This window comes from Phoenix dactylifera, chromosome 11, assembly GCF_051530095.1.
Source record: "Phoenix dactylifera cultivar Ajwa chromosome 11, Ajwa_hap1_PhDact_Kaust_v1.1, whole genome shotgun sequence".
NCBI classification, from domain to species: Eukaryota; Viridiplantae; Streptophyta; class Magnoliopsida; order Arecales; family Arecaceae; genus Phoenix; species Phoenix dactylifera.
The window spans coordinates 21,394,322-21,410,395 of NC_143200.1; the positions used below are offsets into that span (position 1 = coordinate 21,394,322).

At 47.2% G+C, this 16,074-nt stretch overlaps 1 protein-coding gene across 1 annotated transcript; it reads right to left on the bottom strand.

Moving 5' to 3' along the window:
- Positions 1–8,353: 8,353 nt before the first annotated feature.
- Positions 8,354–9,529, bottom strand: LOC120107478 (polygalacturonase inhibitor-like). The gene has a single exon (XM_039120757.3). The coding sequence runs from the start codon at positions 9,478–9,480 to the stop codon at positions 8,470–8,472; it is 1,011 nt and encodes a 336-aa protein (XP_038976685.1). The 5' UTR covers positions 9,481–9,529; the 3' UTR covers positions 8,354–8,469.
- Between the last annotated feature and the right edge of the window lie 6,545 nt (positions 9,530–16,074).

Consider the following 16,074-nt stretch of genomic DNA (forward strand, 5'->3'; position numbering starts at 1 on the left):
GTGGCCAGTTAAATTGATATCATAGCTTAGATTACTAGAGATCATAAGTTCGAATTTCCTTTTTTTTATTTATTTATAAATCCATCTATTATTTTGCACGAGGTGCAGTTTCCACATGTATTATCCTATGTGAAGGAGAGTATTAATCATAATACATATTTTTTATTCATTCCCCCTAGGCTTAAGCTTTGACGGTCAAATGATTAGTTAATGACTTCGTCATTCTGTTTTGTTCCACTAAAACATGCTACGGATATCGGAAAGATGGTGCAAGTTCTGATATCGATCCTTTAGTTTTTTTTTTGCCTTTTTTTTTTTGTACTGCCTAACAATGATAGCAATATATTTTAGCAACTGATGGAAAGCAAAATGGATCGTCCTGCTGTAGCATGGAACCACCCAATTTCTGTCGAGCAGACCTCAGAGCCAAGCAGACCAGACATCGGTCCCGCTGAGAGCTAGGCCGACCTTGAACGCCCCGAAAGCCGAGCCAACCTCGACCAGAGGCCAGGCCGACCTAAGCCCCCACCGATGGCCGAGCCGACCTCGCCAAGCATATGCCGCAGCCTCCAAGCTTGCTCGACCTCGCCCGCAGCTACACCTGTGCGCGCGCCTACGTACGTCCCCACATGTAGCCGAACATCCCAGCCTCGCCAGCCTCTTTCTACGAATCATTGCTTGCTTGACGTGCCAACCAAGGACCATGCTTTGCTGCTCCAGCTGTGCTTGCTGCCAAGAGACATACTCTGCCAGACCTGCCAAGAGCCATACTCCGAATCTTCATCGAAGATCCTGTGGATCCTCAGAACAAATCTAGAAAGATATCTCCTGAATCCTCCGCATGCGGATTGATCTCCGTGATTCATGACGCCTTCAACTAATAGCCAGCTATTCACAGCTCAGCCCGAGACTTCAGATAACGACCCAGACCCTCACCTTATAAAAAGAAGGTAGGGAAAGGCCTTCAGTAAGCTATTACAAGCATTCTTAAGCCATAAGAGGCCATCAAAGGCACTAAGAAACCTCTCAAAAGGCCCGGCTAACTTAGTCATCGGAGGGTCTTCGCCGGAATCTCCGGCCAAGACTTTGTGCGGGTATCCCGGACTGCAGAAGGTGGCTCCCTTTCTCCGTCCCAACCGGCATCTTCTTGGCTTCCTCCAGCGTGGTCACCCTCAGGCCAAATTTCAACCACAACAGCAATATTTGTTTTTATTGTATAATTAAGTTGCACAGGCAAATATGCAAGTCTTATACACGAATGACCTGCACACATACGCCTAAAAAGGTTTTTGCATAACAATATCTTCATGGCCAAACACAAAGCACATTTTGTACGTATGTTACATTTGGATTTCATGTCTTTTTCAGTTGTTAGGTTGCTGTTTGCCGACATGCTATTTTCAATATGATGTGGTGCCAATTTATCATGCGTTGTGGTTGTTCGCTCGTATTTCAATATCTGATGCGCTCGTCATGCAGGAGATAGCCAAAGGTATGTATTAACTTGATTCAGATTGGCACCACATATACATATGCATGCAGATGCACTCCCAGTACTGTTGGTTCCTTTTCCGCAGGAGACGCCCTTAAGAAGCTCAGGTGTTTAGTGTAATATATCAGGAAAAAGAGGGAGTTGGAATTCATATTTTGCAATGATCATGAGTTCTTTGTTGATTATTTCTAAGCTGACAATGGGATACAATGGGTAGGACTAGTCGGGCCCAGGCAAGGGCTGGAAACTTAAAACCACGTTTGGAATAAGTTTAAAAGGAGTTTTAACCCGCATTATCCCGGATAAAATTCCAAATGCTATTTTTAGACGATGGTTTGGTTGAGACGCTCTATCCCGGCCACGTGAGCTTCTGGGAGAGTTAGATCTCCTTCTTCACTCTCGTGTTAGCTGGTCGGGGAGTTGGTGCTGTTTGCTCATCTTTATTTAATTGGAACTGAAAGAGATAAAAAAGAGAGACAACAGCCTTAGTCCCATCCTCCCTGCCCTTTGCCTTCTTCTATTTTTAATTATATTACATCTGATTATATTATTTTTAAAAACTAATTATTTATTTATTTATTTATTTTGCTGAAACGGAAGTATTATAACGAATACAACCAAAAAAGTCAAAAATCAGTATATCACGGAGAACCTAAGTACGTCCGCCTCTTGCACCCATAGGTGGTTTCTTGAATGGTTGGCGACAAAGAAAGCTTGCATCTCCATTCGCCTTCTTGAACACATGCTTCGCCAGGATAAGTATCCCATCACCCAACATGGCTCAGATGTTTCTCAACAGTGGGTGGTGATCATCGACCCCACCTGATTTCTGTAGAATTCATTTAATGTCCGTCGCCGAATCACCCTCCAAGAGAATATCTTTGGTCTGCAACGCACGCCGCACAAAACTCAGTCCATACCAGGCTGCTCTTAGCTCCGCCCCTGGTATGGAGGTGTCAAAGAGCTGGTAACTCCTAGCAACAATCACTTTGGAGTCCGGGCCCCTAACAACAAAGTCCGCACCACCTCTCTCTCCATTCTGCAGGACGCAACCATCGAAGTTAACTTTGAGAAAACTCGATGATGGAGGCTTTCTGATGAAAAACACTATACAGGATGCTTAATGAGTAGAAGTAGAGCTCCAGATACCTCGAGTTATCAAAGATCTATCCAAATAGCTTGTTTGAGAGACCTCCATCACCGGTAGCCGCGCTCTCTCCACTACCACTCGGGTGCTCTCTCCACTACCATTCGGGTGGCTCTCTCTCCAAAGGTCCATTTGTTCGTCGCAAGCCAAACAAGGTGCTATATATTGCCAATACCACGGCAAACAGGATTCGAAAAGCGACCAACCACCGTAGTAGTCAATATCGCACTTGATGGTAACTTAATCATTAAATTCTTTATTCAAAAGGAGACCTCGGAAATCTTATCATTTAAAAAGTTATTTCAGCTTCATGAGTTATTCTCTCGAACCACCTTCCTTATTTTTTTTTTGGGTAATTAATTCCCCACCCTTCAAAAGACCGTGCTATAACAAAAAATCCCTGTTGACCGGTCTTAAAACCTTTGGTCCGGTATCTCCACCAACTTTAATTCCCGGTCCCTTAGCTTCTTTCTTTTTTTTCAAAAAATACCAAAAATGCCCTTGCCCCTTTTGATCTAACATTCCGAGAAGAACAAGAAAAAAAATGCATGGCCGCCGCGACCACTACCCATCCCCGCCTGTCCCCGCCCGAGCTCTCTCCCGCGGCCGCCGCCGACCCTAGCTCGCCCCCTCCCGAGCCCCCTACCGCGGCTTCGCTCCCTTCCGAGCCCCCTCCCACGTTCCGCCCCACCTGAGCTCCCTCCCACGACCGCCGCCAGCCCCGGCTTGCCCCCTCCCGAGCCCCCTCCCACGGCCGTGCCGCCAGGCATGCCCCCGCCCCTTCACGAGCCTCCTCCTGCGGCCGTCGCCGGCCGCTTCCTCCTCCCGCGTCCGCCGCGGCCCAGCCCCTTTCCGGAGCCGCCGGCCTCACGGGAGGAGAGGTGTTCTCCGCTGGCTAGCCGCCGCCGACGGCGGCCCCACCCCCTCCCGCGGCCCCCTCCAACGGCCGCCACGGCTCGGCCCCCTTCCGGCACCGCCGGCTCGCGGGAGGAGAAAAAAGAAGAAAGAAGAAGAAGGGAAGAAGAGAAGAAAAAAGGAGGAGGAAAAAAAAAGAAAAGGAAAGAAAAAAAGAAAGAAAAGAAAAATAAATAAATAAATAAATAAATAAATAAATAAATAAAAATAAATGAATGAATAAATAATATATTCTAATAAAATAAAATAATTATAATAAATAAATAAATAAAGCCGCCACGGTCAAGCCCTCTCCCACGGCCTCCTTCTGCGGCCGCCATGGCCCACATTCCACCCCCACCTGAGCTCCTTCCCGCGACCGCCGCCAGCCCAAGCTTGCCCCCTCTCGAGCCCCCTCCCACGGCCGCGCCCCTTCACGAGCCCCCTCCTGCGGCCGTCACCGGCCGCGGCCCGCCCTCCTCCCGCGTCCGCCGCGGCCCAGCCCCTTTCCGGAGCCGCCAGCCTCGCGGGAGGAGAGGTGTTCTCCGCTGGCCAGCCGCCGCCGACGGCGGCCCCGCCCCCTCCCGTGGCCCCCTTCCGGCGCCGCCGGCTCGCGGGAGGAGAAAAAAGAAGAAAGAAGAAGGAGGGAAGAAGAGAAGAAAGAAGAAGGAAAAAAAAGAAAAGGAAAGACAAAAAAAAAGAAAAATAAATAAATAAATATATAAATAAATAAATAAATATAAATAAATGAATGAATGAATGAATAAATAAAAGAAAAAAAAGAGAAAGGGGGCCGCCACGGCTCGACCCCTTTCCGGCGCCGCCGGAAGAAAGAAGAAGAAAGGAAGAAGAGAAGAAGAAAAAAAAAGAAAAGAAAAAAAGAAGAAAAGGAAAGAAAAAGAAAAAAAGAAAAGAAAAAAAAGAAAAGAAGAAAAAAGAAAGAAAAAAGAAAAGAAAAAAAAACATAAGAAAATAAAAGAAAAAGAAAATTTAAGTGTGTGCAAATAAGACTTGATTGTGTACAGAGAGCACTTAACTGTGTGATGCACACAATTAAGTCTTCTCTGCACACACTTAACTGTGTGATGCACACAATTAAGTGTTCTTTGTAAACAATTAAGTGTTCTCTGCACATACTTAACTGTGCATAGAACACTTAACTATATGCAGAAAAGATTTAAGTATGTGCAGAGAATATTTAATTGTGTGCATAGAATATTCAACTTAACTGTGTGATGTATAGAACATTTAACTGTGTGCAGAAAAGATTTAAGTATGTGCAGAAAAGACTTAATTATGTATAGAGAATACTTAACTGTGTGCAGAGAAGATTTAAGTGTGTGCAGAGAAGACTTAATTATGTACAGAAAATACTTAATTTAACTGTGTGATGCATAGAATACTTAACTGTGTGCATAAAAGATTAAAGTATGTGCAGAAAAGACTTAATTGTATACAAAAAACACTTAACTGTATGATGCACACAGTTAAATGTTCTCTGTACACAATTAAGTTTTCTTTGCACACATTTAACTGTGTGATGTAGAAAATACTTAACTGTATGCAAAGAAGGAGAGAAAAAGAAGAGATGGAAAGAAAAAGAAGAAAAAAAGGAAAGAAAAAGAAAAAAGGAAAGAAAAGGAAAAAAGGAAAGAAAAAACAAATAAGGAAAAAAAAGAAGAAAAGGAAAAAAGGAAAGAAAAAGAAGAAAAAAGAAGGAAAAAGAAGAAAAAGGAAAGAAAAAGAAGAAAAAGAAAAAAAAAAGAAGAAGAAAAAGGAAAGAAAACGAAGAGAATGAAAGAAATGTGATGCATAGAACACTTAACTGTATGCATAAAAGATTTAAGTATGTGCAAAGAAGACTTAATTGTATACAAAAAATACTTAACTGTATGATGCACACAGTTAAGTGTTCTCTATACATAATTAAGTTTTCTTTGCACACATTTAACTGTGTGATGTAGAGAATACTTAACTGTATGCAGAGAAGGAGAGAAAAAGAAGAGAGGGAAAGAAAAAGAAGAAAAAAAAGAAAAGAAAAGGAAAAAAAGGAAAGAAAAAACAAATAAGGAAAAAAAAAGAAGAAAAGGAAAAAAAGGAAAGAAAAAGAAAAAAAGGAAAGAAAAGGAAAAAAAGGAAAGAAAAGGAAGAAGATAAAAGAAAAAGGAAGAAAAGGAAAGAAAAAGAAGAAAAAGAAAAGAAAAAGAAGAAAAAGGAAAGAAAAAGAAGAAAAAGAAAAAAAGAAAAAAAAGAAGAAGAAAAAGGAAAGAAAATGAAGAGAATGAAAGAAATGTGATACATAGAACACTTAACTGTGTGCATAAAAGATTTAAGTATGTGCAGAGAAGACTTAATTGTATACAAAAAAATACTTAACTGTATGATGCACACAGTTAAGTATTCTCTGTACACAATTAAGTTTTCTTTGCACACATTTAACTGTGTGATGCAGAGAAGGAGAGAAAAAAAAGAGAGGGAAAGAAAAAGAAGAAACAAAGGAAAGAAAAAGAAAAAAGGAAAGAAAAAGCAAATAAGGAAAGAAAAAGAAGAAAAGGAAGAAAGGAAAGAAAAAGAAAAAAAGGAAAGAAAAGGAAAAAAAGGAAAGAAAAGGAAGAAGATACAAAAGGAAGAAAAGGAAAGAAAAAGAAGAAAAAGGAAAGAAAAAGAGAAAAGAAAAAAAAAAGAAGAAAAAGGAAAGAAAATGAAGAGAATGAAAGAAATGTGATGCATAGAACACTTAACTGTGTGAATAAAAGATTTAAGTATGTACAGAGAAGACTTAATTGTATACAAAAAATACTTAACTGTATGATGCACACAGTTAAGTGTTCTCTGTACACAATTAAGTTTTTTCTGCACACATTTAACTGTGTGATGCAGAGAATACTTAACTGTATGCAGAGAAGGAAAGAAAAAGAAGCAGGAAAGAAAAAGAAGAGAGGGAAAGAAAAAGAAGAAAAAAAAGGAAAGAAAAAGAAAAAAAGGAAAGAGAAAGCAAATAAGGAAAGAAAAAGAAGAAGATAAAAGAAAAAGGAAGAAAAGGAAAGAAAAAGAAGAAAAAGGAAAGAAAAAGAAGAAAGGAAAAAAAAAGAAAAAAAGAAGAAGAAAAAGGAAAGAAAACGAAGAGAATGAAAGAAATGTGATGCATAGAACACTTAACTATGTGCAGAGAAGATTTAAGTGTGTGCAGAGAAGTTTGGCACACAGGTAATATACCATGGCACACATTTAAGTAAGCTTGGCACACAGTTAATCAATATTTGAATACTTAATCTAACCTAACACATAGTTAAATCTTCTCGGCACACAGTTAAGAAAGATTTAACCGTGTGCTAGACTAGATTAAGTGTTCAAATATTGACTAACCGTGTGCTAAGATTACTTAAATATGTGTCATACTTACATGTGTACCAAGCTTACTAACCTAACTGTCACTCACTGATTATTTTCCTTTTTCTTCCTTTTTCTTTTCTTTTCTTCTTTTTCTTCTTTTTCTTTCCTTCTCTTCTTTTTCTTTCCTTTTCCTTCTTTTTTTTTCTTTTTCTTTCCTTTTCTTTCTTTTTTTTTTCTTTTCTTTTTTCTTCTATTCTTCTCCTCCCATCTTATTTATTTATTTTTATTTTATTTCATTGAAATATATTTAGTTATTATCTTATTTATTTATTTATTTATTCATTCATAGATATAATTATTTATGCATTTATTTATTTATTTTTCTTTTTTCTTCTTTTCTTCCTTTTTCTTTCCTTTTCTCTTTTCTTTTTTTTCCTTTTTCTTCTTTTTTTTCTTTTCTTTTTTCTTCTCTTCTTCTCCTCCCTCCTTATTTATTTATTTATTTATTTATTTATTTTATTGAAATATATTTAGTTATTATCTTAATTATTTATTTATTTCTTTATTCGTTCATTCATAGATATATTTTTATATGCATTTATTTATTTATTTATTTATTTCTTTTTTTCTTCTTTCCTTTTTCTTCTTTTTTTCTTTTCTTTTTTCTTCTCTCCTTTCCGAAGCTTCTTCTTCTTTCTTCCTTCTTCTCCTTCCTCCTTTCTTCTCCTCCCGCGACGCCGGCGACGCAGGAAAAGTGCCGGTCGTTATTTATTTATTTTTTATTTTATTTTATTAAAATATATTAATTTATTATCTTATTTATTTATTTATTCGTTCATTCATATATATATATATTTATTTATTTATACATTTATACATTTATTTATTTTTCTTTTTTTCTTTCTTTTTCTTTTCTTTTCTTTTTTTTCATTTTTTTTCCTTTTTTTCTTCTCTTCTTCCCGATGCCTCTTCTTCTTTCTTCTTTATTCTCCTCCCTCCTTCTCCTCCCGCGAGGCTAGCGGCGCCGGAAGAGTGCCGAGCCCGGCGGTGGCTCGGCGACGTGGCCGGTGGAGCGCGGCCGAGATCCTTTCTCCTCCGGATTCTCTCACGGGCGGCGACGGTGGGGAAGAAGCACCGGTGGAGGTCGAGGGCAAGGGAGGCGGCGGCGGAGACGGCGGCGGAGAGGGAGTCACACTTAGCGTGGAGATCGGAGCCGATGATGCGGAAGCGGAATGGGCACACGCGGACCTTACGGGATGGCTCGGAAGGAATAGGATTCAAAACAGGGGAAAAAAAGGGAAAATGAAGATGAAGGAGGTGAAGGGCATTATGGTCTTTTTATGAAAATTTATTATGCATTGGAAATGGGTATGGACCGGTTGTTAAAGTTATGTTCAACAGGGATTAAACATTACAGTCCGGTCAAAGAATGGACCGGACATTAGTTTCCCCTTTTTTTTTTTTTTTTTTTTTCTTGGTCAAATCGGCATTTAACTCCACCTTCCTTATTCATTCACGAACATTACTGCTACAACAAATAATCTGACAGGAAACAAACGTTCTTATATTCCAGGAGTCCATGCCATCGACCATATTTCCTTCATCACTTGCAAGGTGGGAGTGGCGTTCCGCAGAGGCACTTGTTGTGGAGGTAGCAGTACTCGTCGAAACGCCCCATATTTCCTCCAACGGGGATTTCGCCGCACAACCTATTATAACTCACGTTGAAGAACTGGAGGTTCGCCAACTTCGTTATCTGGTTCGGAATGCTCCCGTAGATCCTGTTATGGTTCAAGTCCACCGAGTCCAAGCCCTCGGGGAACTCCACGTTCGTCAGATCGAACGCGAACTGGTTCCTCGACAAATCGATCTGCTGTGCCGGCTTGGACCGGCCGAAGAGGACGGAGGCGTCACCGGTGAACTGGTTCCGCGACAAGTCTATTTGATCGAAGCCCAGCTTCCCGAAAGCCGGCGGGATCTCACCGGTTAGATTGTTGTGAGAGAGACGGAGATATGGTCCCTGCTGCGAGGATCTCTGGAAGAGCGCGGGCGGGAGGGGCCCGGTGAGGTGGTTGCGGCTGATGTCGATGGAGGATAGATTGGCGAGGTCGCCAAGGGAAGCCGGGATGGAGCCGGAGAGCCGGTTGAAGGAGAGGTCGAGTTGAGTGAGGGAGGTGATCTCGGAGAGGAAGGCGGGAACGGGGCCGGAGACGTTGGTCCAGCTGATGTCAAGGTACTTGAGGTTTTTAAGCTTGGTGAGGGCCGGGGGGATGGAGCCGACGAGGTTGGGGAGATGGTGGAAGACGAGGTTCTCGAGATAAGGGAGATCTCCGACGGCGTCGGGGATGGTGCCGGGGAAGTCGTCCTGGAAGAGGGAGAGGCCGGTGACGCGGCCGGTCTTGGGGTCGCAGTCGACGTCGTACCAGTCGCAGCAGCCGGTGTCGTTCGTCCAGGAGGCGAAATGGTAGGCGTTATTGAATGCGGCCTTGATGGCGAGCAGGGCCTTCTTGTCGTCTTTGTTGCAGCGGGCGGAGGAGACAAGGTAAGGGGCCGACGCCAGCAGAAGGAAGAGGAAGAGAGTGAGGAAAGAAGAGAGAGTAGATCTACAAGCCATTCTTTTAGTAATTTGCCAAGAACTTCTCTTTCTTGTGGGATGGAGTTTGTAGGCGAGTGGCTCCGTTTTATAAGGGGCGGGATGGCAGGCACGAGGGAGGTACAACTGGTGCTATCGTACCCTCTCGGTCACGTGTGGCGCTTGGCCGCCGCTGGCCTCGTTGTATCTTATCCGCAATGGCGAGTCAAAACTGACGCTTGATGGACCGGTTTTGGCGTCCAGAGTGAGAGTTAGAAGACCAGACAGGCTTTCGAACAAATTGGTAAATGAAACGTAGTATATAACCCAAAAAATGTATGTGTCCGTGGCAATGATTCTCCCCCGTGTGGCCGGGTCAAGTGGTATGGCTGTCTGCTGTAAGAGTTTGGATAGCTGGATGAAGAGTTTATCGTGCGTTCCAGCTAATTTAGGACTATCGATTTTTCTTTATTTTGGTCGCCGACGGCGTGCGGGTTTGCGGCGAATTCCTTCGAGAAGGGAACAGTAAATATAGCTTGGTTGCGTACCGGCAATTGCGGCGACACCGAACTTTGTCGGATGCCTATAGCAGTAGGAGGAGGAAGCACCCGAAGAGTATGACCAAAGAAAAGAGTGGCACCCACTCTATCTAGCGGCCGTGGTGCCCGAGGATGCACCTCTCGGCCTCACCGTCTTCCACAAATAACTTGCTATTCGTGGAAGGGAAGAAGAGTAAAAAAAAGTAAAAAATATTTCATCTCATATTAAAAAAATAGTTAAATATTAAAATGTTATTGGATCAGTTATTATAAAATCAGTCAACAGAGACAGAAAGTTACTGGATCGCATGGCAAAAAAGAATCGATTTGGTGTACCGCTGAGGTGGAAAAAGGATATAATTAACTTGGGGACAAAATGGCCCAGTTAAGCTGTGCCAGCACGGAGCGAGACTAGTACAGTTTGTCGACATCCACTTGAATGACGCACAAGATCATGTACTATGTATTCATGTGCGGATGCATCATCAAGGCCAATCATGGCCTTCACGATGCAAGGGCCCGTGACTGTAGTCAGCCGCGGGGAGGCAAAGCTACCTTAACCCGGATGACACAACACTTAGGGCTAGGGCTCGTTTGGTTCGCAAAGAAGAAGAAGAACCTCTTATTTAGTTCGAGTTTTTAAAGAAAACAGAAGAAAAAATTGTATTCCAATAAACATATAATTTTTATATTTTATAAAAATATATAAAAAAATTACATTTTCGTAAGTCGAAAATTATTTTATTTTTATTTTATCCAAAAAAAATCTTTCAACATTAAAGAGTCATTAAAAACTTAATTTTTATTAAGAGTATTGTTGCTGGAAATTGGACCCGGGGGCGACCACTAGCTGAGAAGGAAGAACTCCGGGAGGTAGTGCGTCGGCGCGCTGTGTCCTCCGGAGGACCTGCAAGAAGCCGGTGGCCGGAGTTTCCGGCGTCGACCCTCCGATGCTTAAGTCAGAGGGGACTTTCGTGGAGAAAGAGAGAGAGTTTGTATGTAGAAGTCAAAGTCAGAAGTCTCCAGTCCCCCTTGAGAGGAAGAAGTTCTCCTTTTTATAGGAGGGGTGCCAAGGTTACCTGCGATGTGACTGGGCGAATTAATGGGTTATTGTCATGATTGGGTGTGATCGTGTGAATTAATAAGTTGCCGTGGATGACTGGACGGGATTGAGTGAGTCAACGAGTTGCCGTTGATGGCCAGAGATTTTGGACAGACTGGAGGTCCGTAGAGATCGTGCACATTTAATTGTTGACAGTTGTTCCGGCGGAGATCGCAGGATTAGATCCCGGATGAGGAGGAGAGGGGCTTGATTTCCGGTGGAGTGGAGAGGTCTGCTTCATCCTTTGACTGGGTCTTTTTCGAACTTAAGGTCGATCGGGTTCAGCTTAGCCGAGATCAAGGCCGCAAGACTATGAGCTCTAAGGTCGGGCGCCTTTGAGGTCGAGCGCCTCGAGAGTTGCCGCCGTTGCGCCCGTCGTCATGTGCCAGCGATGTATCTCTACGTATTTTGGGGCAATCCATTTTTTCCCCAATAAGTATAATAGGAATTGTTGCTGGAAATTGGACCCGGGGGCAATCTTCGGTCGAGGAGGAGGGAGCTGCGGGTCACCACGGTGGGGCGGCGACCGGTCGGCGGGCGGCGTCCTCCGTCTGGGGAGGCCGGAGAGAGGGAGCTGGGGGTCCTCACGGCGGGGCAGCGATCCGTCAGCGGGCGGCGTCCTCCGTCTGGGTGCCTGCAGACAAACCGGTGGCCGGATTTTCCGGCGCCGGCCCTCCGACGCTCAAGTCAGGGAGGGGGCAGATAGTGTAAGGAGGAAATGAATAGTGCTTGTAAGGCGCGGAATTTCCCAACCCCCTCCTGAGAGGCCAAGGCTCCCTTTTATAGGTGGGGGTCGGTTTACCTGTGATGTAACAGAGCGAGGCCATAGTACGGCTCGGCATGTGGCTCAGGTCGGCGCACGGTCAGGCGAATCATTGTACTGATGTCGGCGGTGAGGGCGTCGTACGACCCGAACCAGTACGCTACCAGGCGAATCATTGCATTGGTGTCGGAGGTATGGCCGAGATCAGAGACTTATCATGGTTGACCAGACTCTGCTGGGCTAACTTGCCGTGGAGAGCCGAGGATCCGTAGATGTCAGGAGCCATGCGCATTAATGGTGGAGTAAGCCGGAGATCCACATTAATTGTAGAGTAAGCCGGAGATCCGCATTAATGGTGGAGTAAGCCGGAGATCCGCATTAATTGTAGAGTGAACCGGAGGGTTACAGCGGCCATGCGCAATAAATGCTGAAGCAGTGGCAGGGTATGGTCCTCAGTTGGACCTCAGAGGAGTACGGCCGTAGTAGGTGGCTGACAAGGGTAGACCTTGAGCATCAGGATTTTCCTAGGTCGGAGGTCTCGAGGTCGGATGTCTTGAGGTCGGGCGTTCCGAGGTCGGACGCCGACTTCGGCTGTTCAGGGTCGGCGATCGTGCGGCTTCTTGGGGGCATTTGTGTCACTTGGGGGGAAAAATCTTATTCCCCCAACACTACCCCCCGACTTCCGAGTTCGAGCGGCTTGCGGGCTCGGACGTGGGAAGTAAAGTCTATCATTAAAGTTGGGGGGCGAATCTCGTCCGCGCCCTCGTGTTTCTCGGAGTGTTTATGGCGAGACCCGCGCCCTTGGGCGTTTCGAGATTGCTTTATTCAGCGAACTTATGGTGGAGCTCGTGTCTTTACGTTTCTCGGAGCGGGTGTAACAGGGGTGGCGTCTCTTGGATCGCCAAGATCGCTTCGTGCGGCGGACTCATGATGAGGGTCCTTGGGCTCGACGAGGCGACGCCCCGATCCCGTAATCGGAATTCCCCACTCATCAATGAGCGTGCCGTTATTCGGGGGAGTCTAGTCGGGTTTCCGAACTTGACTTCCGGGTCCTTTGTAGGGAGCGCGGACTAATAGTCGAATTATCGCCGAAGGTTTTCATAGTTATTGCTCTCGGACTCTGCCGAGATTTCAGTGAATAAGGCTGGAATCTCTGAAGATCGCCTTAGTATCTGTGTTCGGCTGGTATGCTCGTGGCTGAGACCACTTTCTCAGCTAGACATCGGAGTCTGTGTATGGGGGCCGAGTTGGGCCCTAACTTACGAAGACTTTGTTCAAGTTGAGACTTGACGAGTCGAGACTTGTCGAACGGAGCATGCATGATGTAGTTAGGAGATCGGTCTTAAGCCGACCCATTGGAGTAGCCCGACTTTGGGGCGAGATAGGACTCCAACGTTAGATGATTAGCGGTATGTAGATAAAATTTGACAAGGAGGGCATCGAGTTGGATGTACCTCTTGCATTCTTGGAGTTGTGTTTCACATGGCGGAGTAGGTTGCTTCCCTTCCTCGTCGTCCTCCAGAGTCATTTTGACTTGTAAGGGGGCTCGGGCTTCTCACGGACCCGACGACACCCACCGAAGTTGAGAGGATCTGGGGAGGCTTTATTGATCTACAGTTCTTTTCGAGGTCGAGGGAGCTTGAGACCCTCTGGTCGGACCCCGGGGCGCCCCAACCTTAGTTGAGGAGTCTTGTGTCAGGTCGGCGGGCCTGTGGGCGCTCTACCGAAGTAGGGTGCGCGCTAGTTCAATGGCAGAGCTCTGCTTCAGAAAGTATTGTCTGCTTCGGGGATCGGGGATCGTCGACCGCTCCCGGGGGTCCACTTTGTGGCGCCCCGGGTGGAACCACCCTTTCCACCCCTCACGGCTTCGTCCCGAGGTCGAGGGAGTTTGGAACTCAGCGGTCGACCCTCGGGGCATCCCGACCTTAGTCGAGGGATCGTTCGTCAGGTCGGTGGGTCTGGGCACGCTCTACCGACCTGCGACGCTTCCCGAGGTCGAGGGAGTCTGGTTCTCTACGGTCGACACTCGGGGCATCCTGACCTTAGTCGAGGAAAAGTATTGTCCGCTTCGGGGATCGGGGATCGTCGACCGCTCCCGGGGGTCCACTTTGTGGCGCCCCGGGTGGAACCACCCTTTCCACCCCTCACGGCTTCTTCCCGAGGTCGAGGGAGTCTGGTTCTCTACGGTCGACCCTCGGGGCATCCCGACCTTAGTCGAGGAAGAGTATTGTCCGCTTCGGGGATCGGGGATCGTCGACCGCTCCCGGGGGTCCACTTTGTGGCGCCCCGGGTGGAACCACCCTTTCCACCCCTTACGGCTTCTTTCCGAGGTTGAGGGAGTCTGGTTCTCTACGGTCGACCCTCGGGGCATCCCGACCTTAGTCGAGGGAAAGTATTGTCCGCTTCGGGGATCGGGGATCGTCGACCGCTCCCGGGGGTCCACTTTGTGGCGCCCCGGGTGGAACCACCCTTTCCACCCCTCACGGCTTCTTTCCGAGGTCGAGGGAGTCTGGTTCTCTACGGTCGACCCTCGGGGCATCCCGACCTTAGTCGAGAGAAAGTATTGTCCGCTTCGGGGATCGGAGATCGTCGACCGCTCCCGGGGGTCCACTTTGTGGCGCCCCGGGTGGAACCACCCTTTCCACCCCTCACGGCTTCTTCCCGAGGTCGAGGGAGTCTGGTTCTCTACGGTCGACCCTCGGGGCATCCCGACCTTAGTCGAGGGAAAGTATTGTCCGCTTCGGGGATCGGGGATCGTCGACCGCTCCCGGGGGTCCACTTTGTGGCGCCCCGGGTGGAACCACCCTTTCCACCCCTCACGGCTTCTTTCCGAGGTCGAGGGAGTCTGGTTCTCTACGGTCGACCCTCGGGGCATCCCGACCTTAGTCGAGGGAAAGTATTGTCCGCTTCGGGGATCGGGGATCGTCGACTGCTCGCGGGGGTCCACTTTGTGGCGCCCCAGGTGGAACCACCCTTTCCACCCCTCACGGCTTCTTCCCGAGGTCGAGGGAGTCTGGTTCTCTACGGTCGACCCTCGGGGCATCCCGACCTTTAGTCGAGGGAAAGTATTGTCCGCTTCGGGGATCGGGGATCGTCGACCGCTCCCGGGGGTCCACTTTGTGGCGCCCCGGGTGGAACCACCCTTTCCACCCCTCACGGCTTCTTCCCGAGGTCAAGGGAGTCTGGTTCTCTACGGTCGACCCTCGGGGCATCCCGACCTTAGTCGAGGGAAAGTATTATCCGCTTCGGGGATCGGGGATCGTCGACCGCTCCCGGGGGTCCACTTTGTGGCGCCCCGGGTGGAACCACCCTTTCCACCCCTCACGGCTTCTTCCCGAGGTCGAGGGAGTCTGGTTCTCTACGGTCGACCCTCGGGGCATCCCGACTTTAGTCGAGGGAAAGTATTGTCCGCTTCGGGGATCGGGGATCGTCGACCGCTCCCGGGGGTCCACTTTGTGGCGTCCCGGGTGGAACCACCCTTTCCACCCCTCACGGCTTCTTTCCGAGGTCGAGGGAGTCTGGTTCTCTACGGTCGACCCTCGGGGCATCCAGACCTTAGTCGAGGGATCCTTGCGTCAAGCCGATGTTTCATCGTCCTGCGATACTTCTCGAGGTCGAGGGAGTTTGGGACTCTACGGTCGAGTCTCGAGGCATCCCGATTTTGGCCGGGGAATCTGAGGATCACAGACGGCCCAACATTAGAAGAGAATTACAGTCATCAAGATAAGAGAATTATTTGCAGAAAAGGAACTGAGCCCATTGTCCTGATTGTCTTGAACCCCTAGGGGTTTTACTGGTAGTACATTCGTAGATTCTCGGAGTTCCAGCTTCCCGGGATCAGGGTCCCCTCTAGGGACTTTAATTTATACGCCCCTGGTCGTTGCACCCGGGCGATTTGATACGGCCCTTCCCAATTTGGGGCGAGCTTTTCTTGCTCGGTTGGTTGAGAAGCCTCGGCTCTCCTGAGGACGAGGTCCCCCACTTTGAAGAGCTTGGGTTTAACTCTGGAGTTGTAGTATTGGGCCGTTCGCTGTTGGTATCTCGCCATGCGGACCCGGGCAACCTCTCTTGTCTCTTCGACGAGGTCCAAGTTGCTCCTGAGCTGGGAGAAATTGGTGTCAGGGTCGTAATGCTCCACCCTTGGAGAAGGCAGGCCGATCTCCAACGGGATGACGGCCTCAGTGCCGTATGCTAGGTTGAAGGGGGTCTCTCCCGTGGGCAGTCGGAACGTG

Excerpts from the sequence above, each read along its gene's own strand:
- LOC120107478 (XM_039120757.3), bottom strand. The coding sequence starts at position 9,480 with ATGGCTTGTAGATCTACTCTCTCTTCTTTCCTCACTCTCTTCCTCTTC.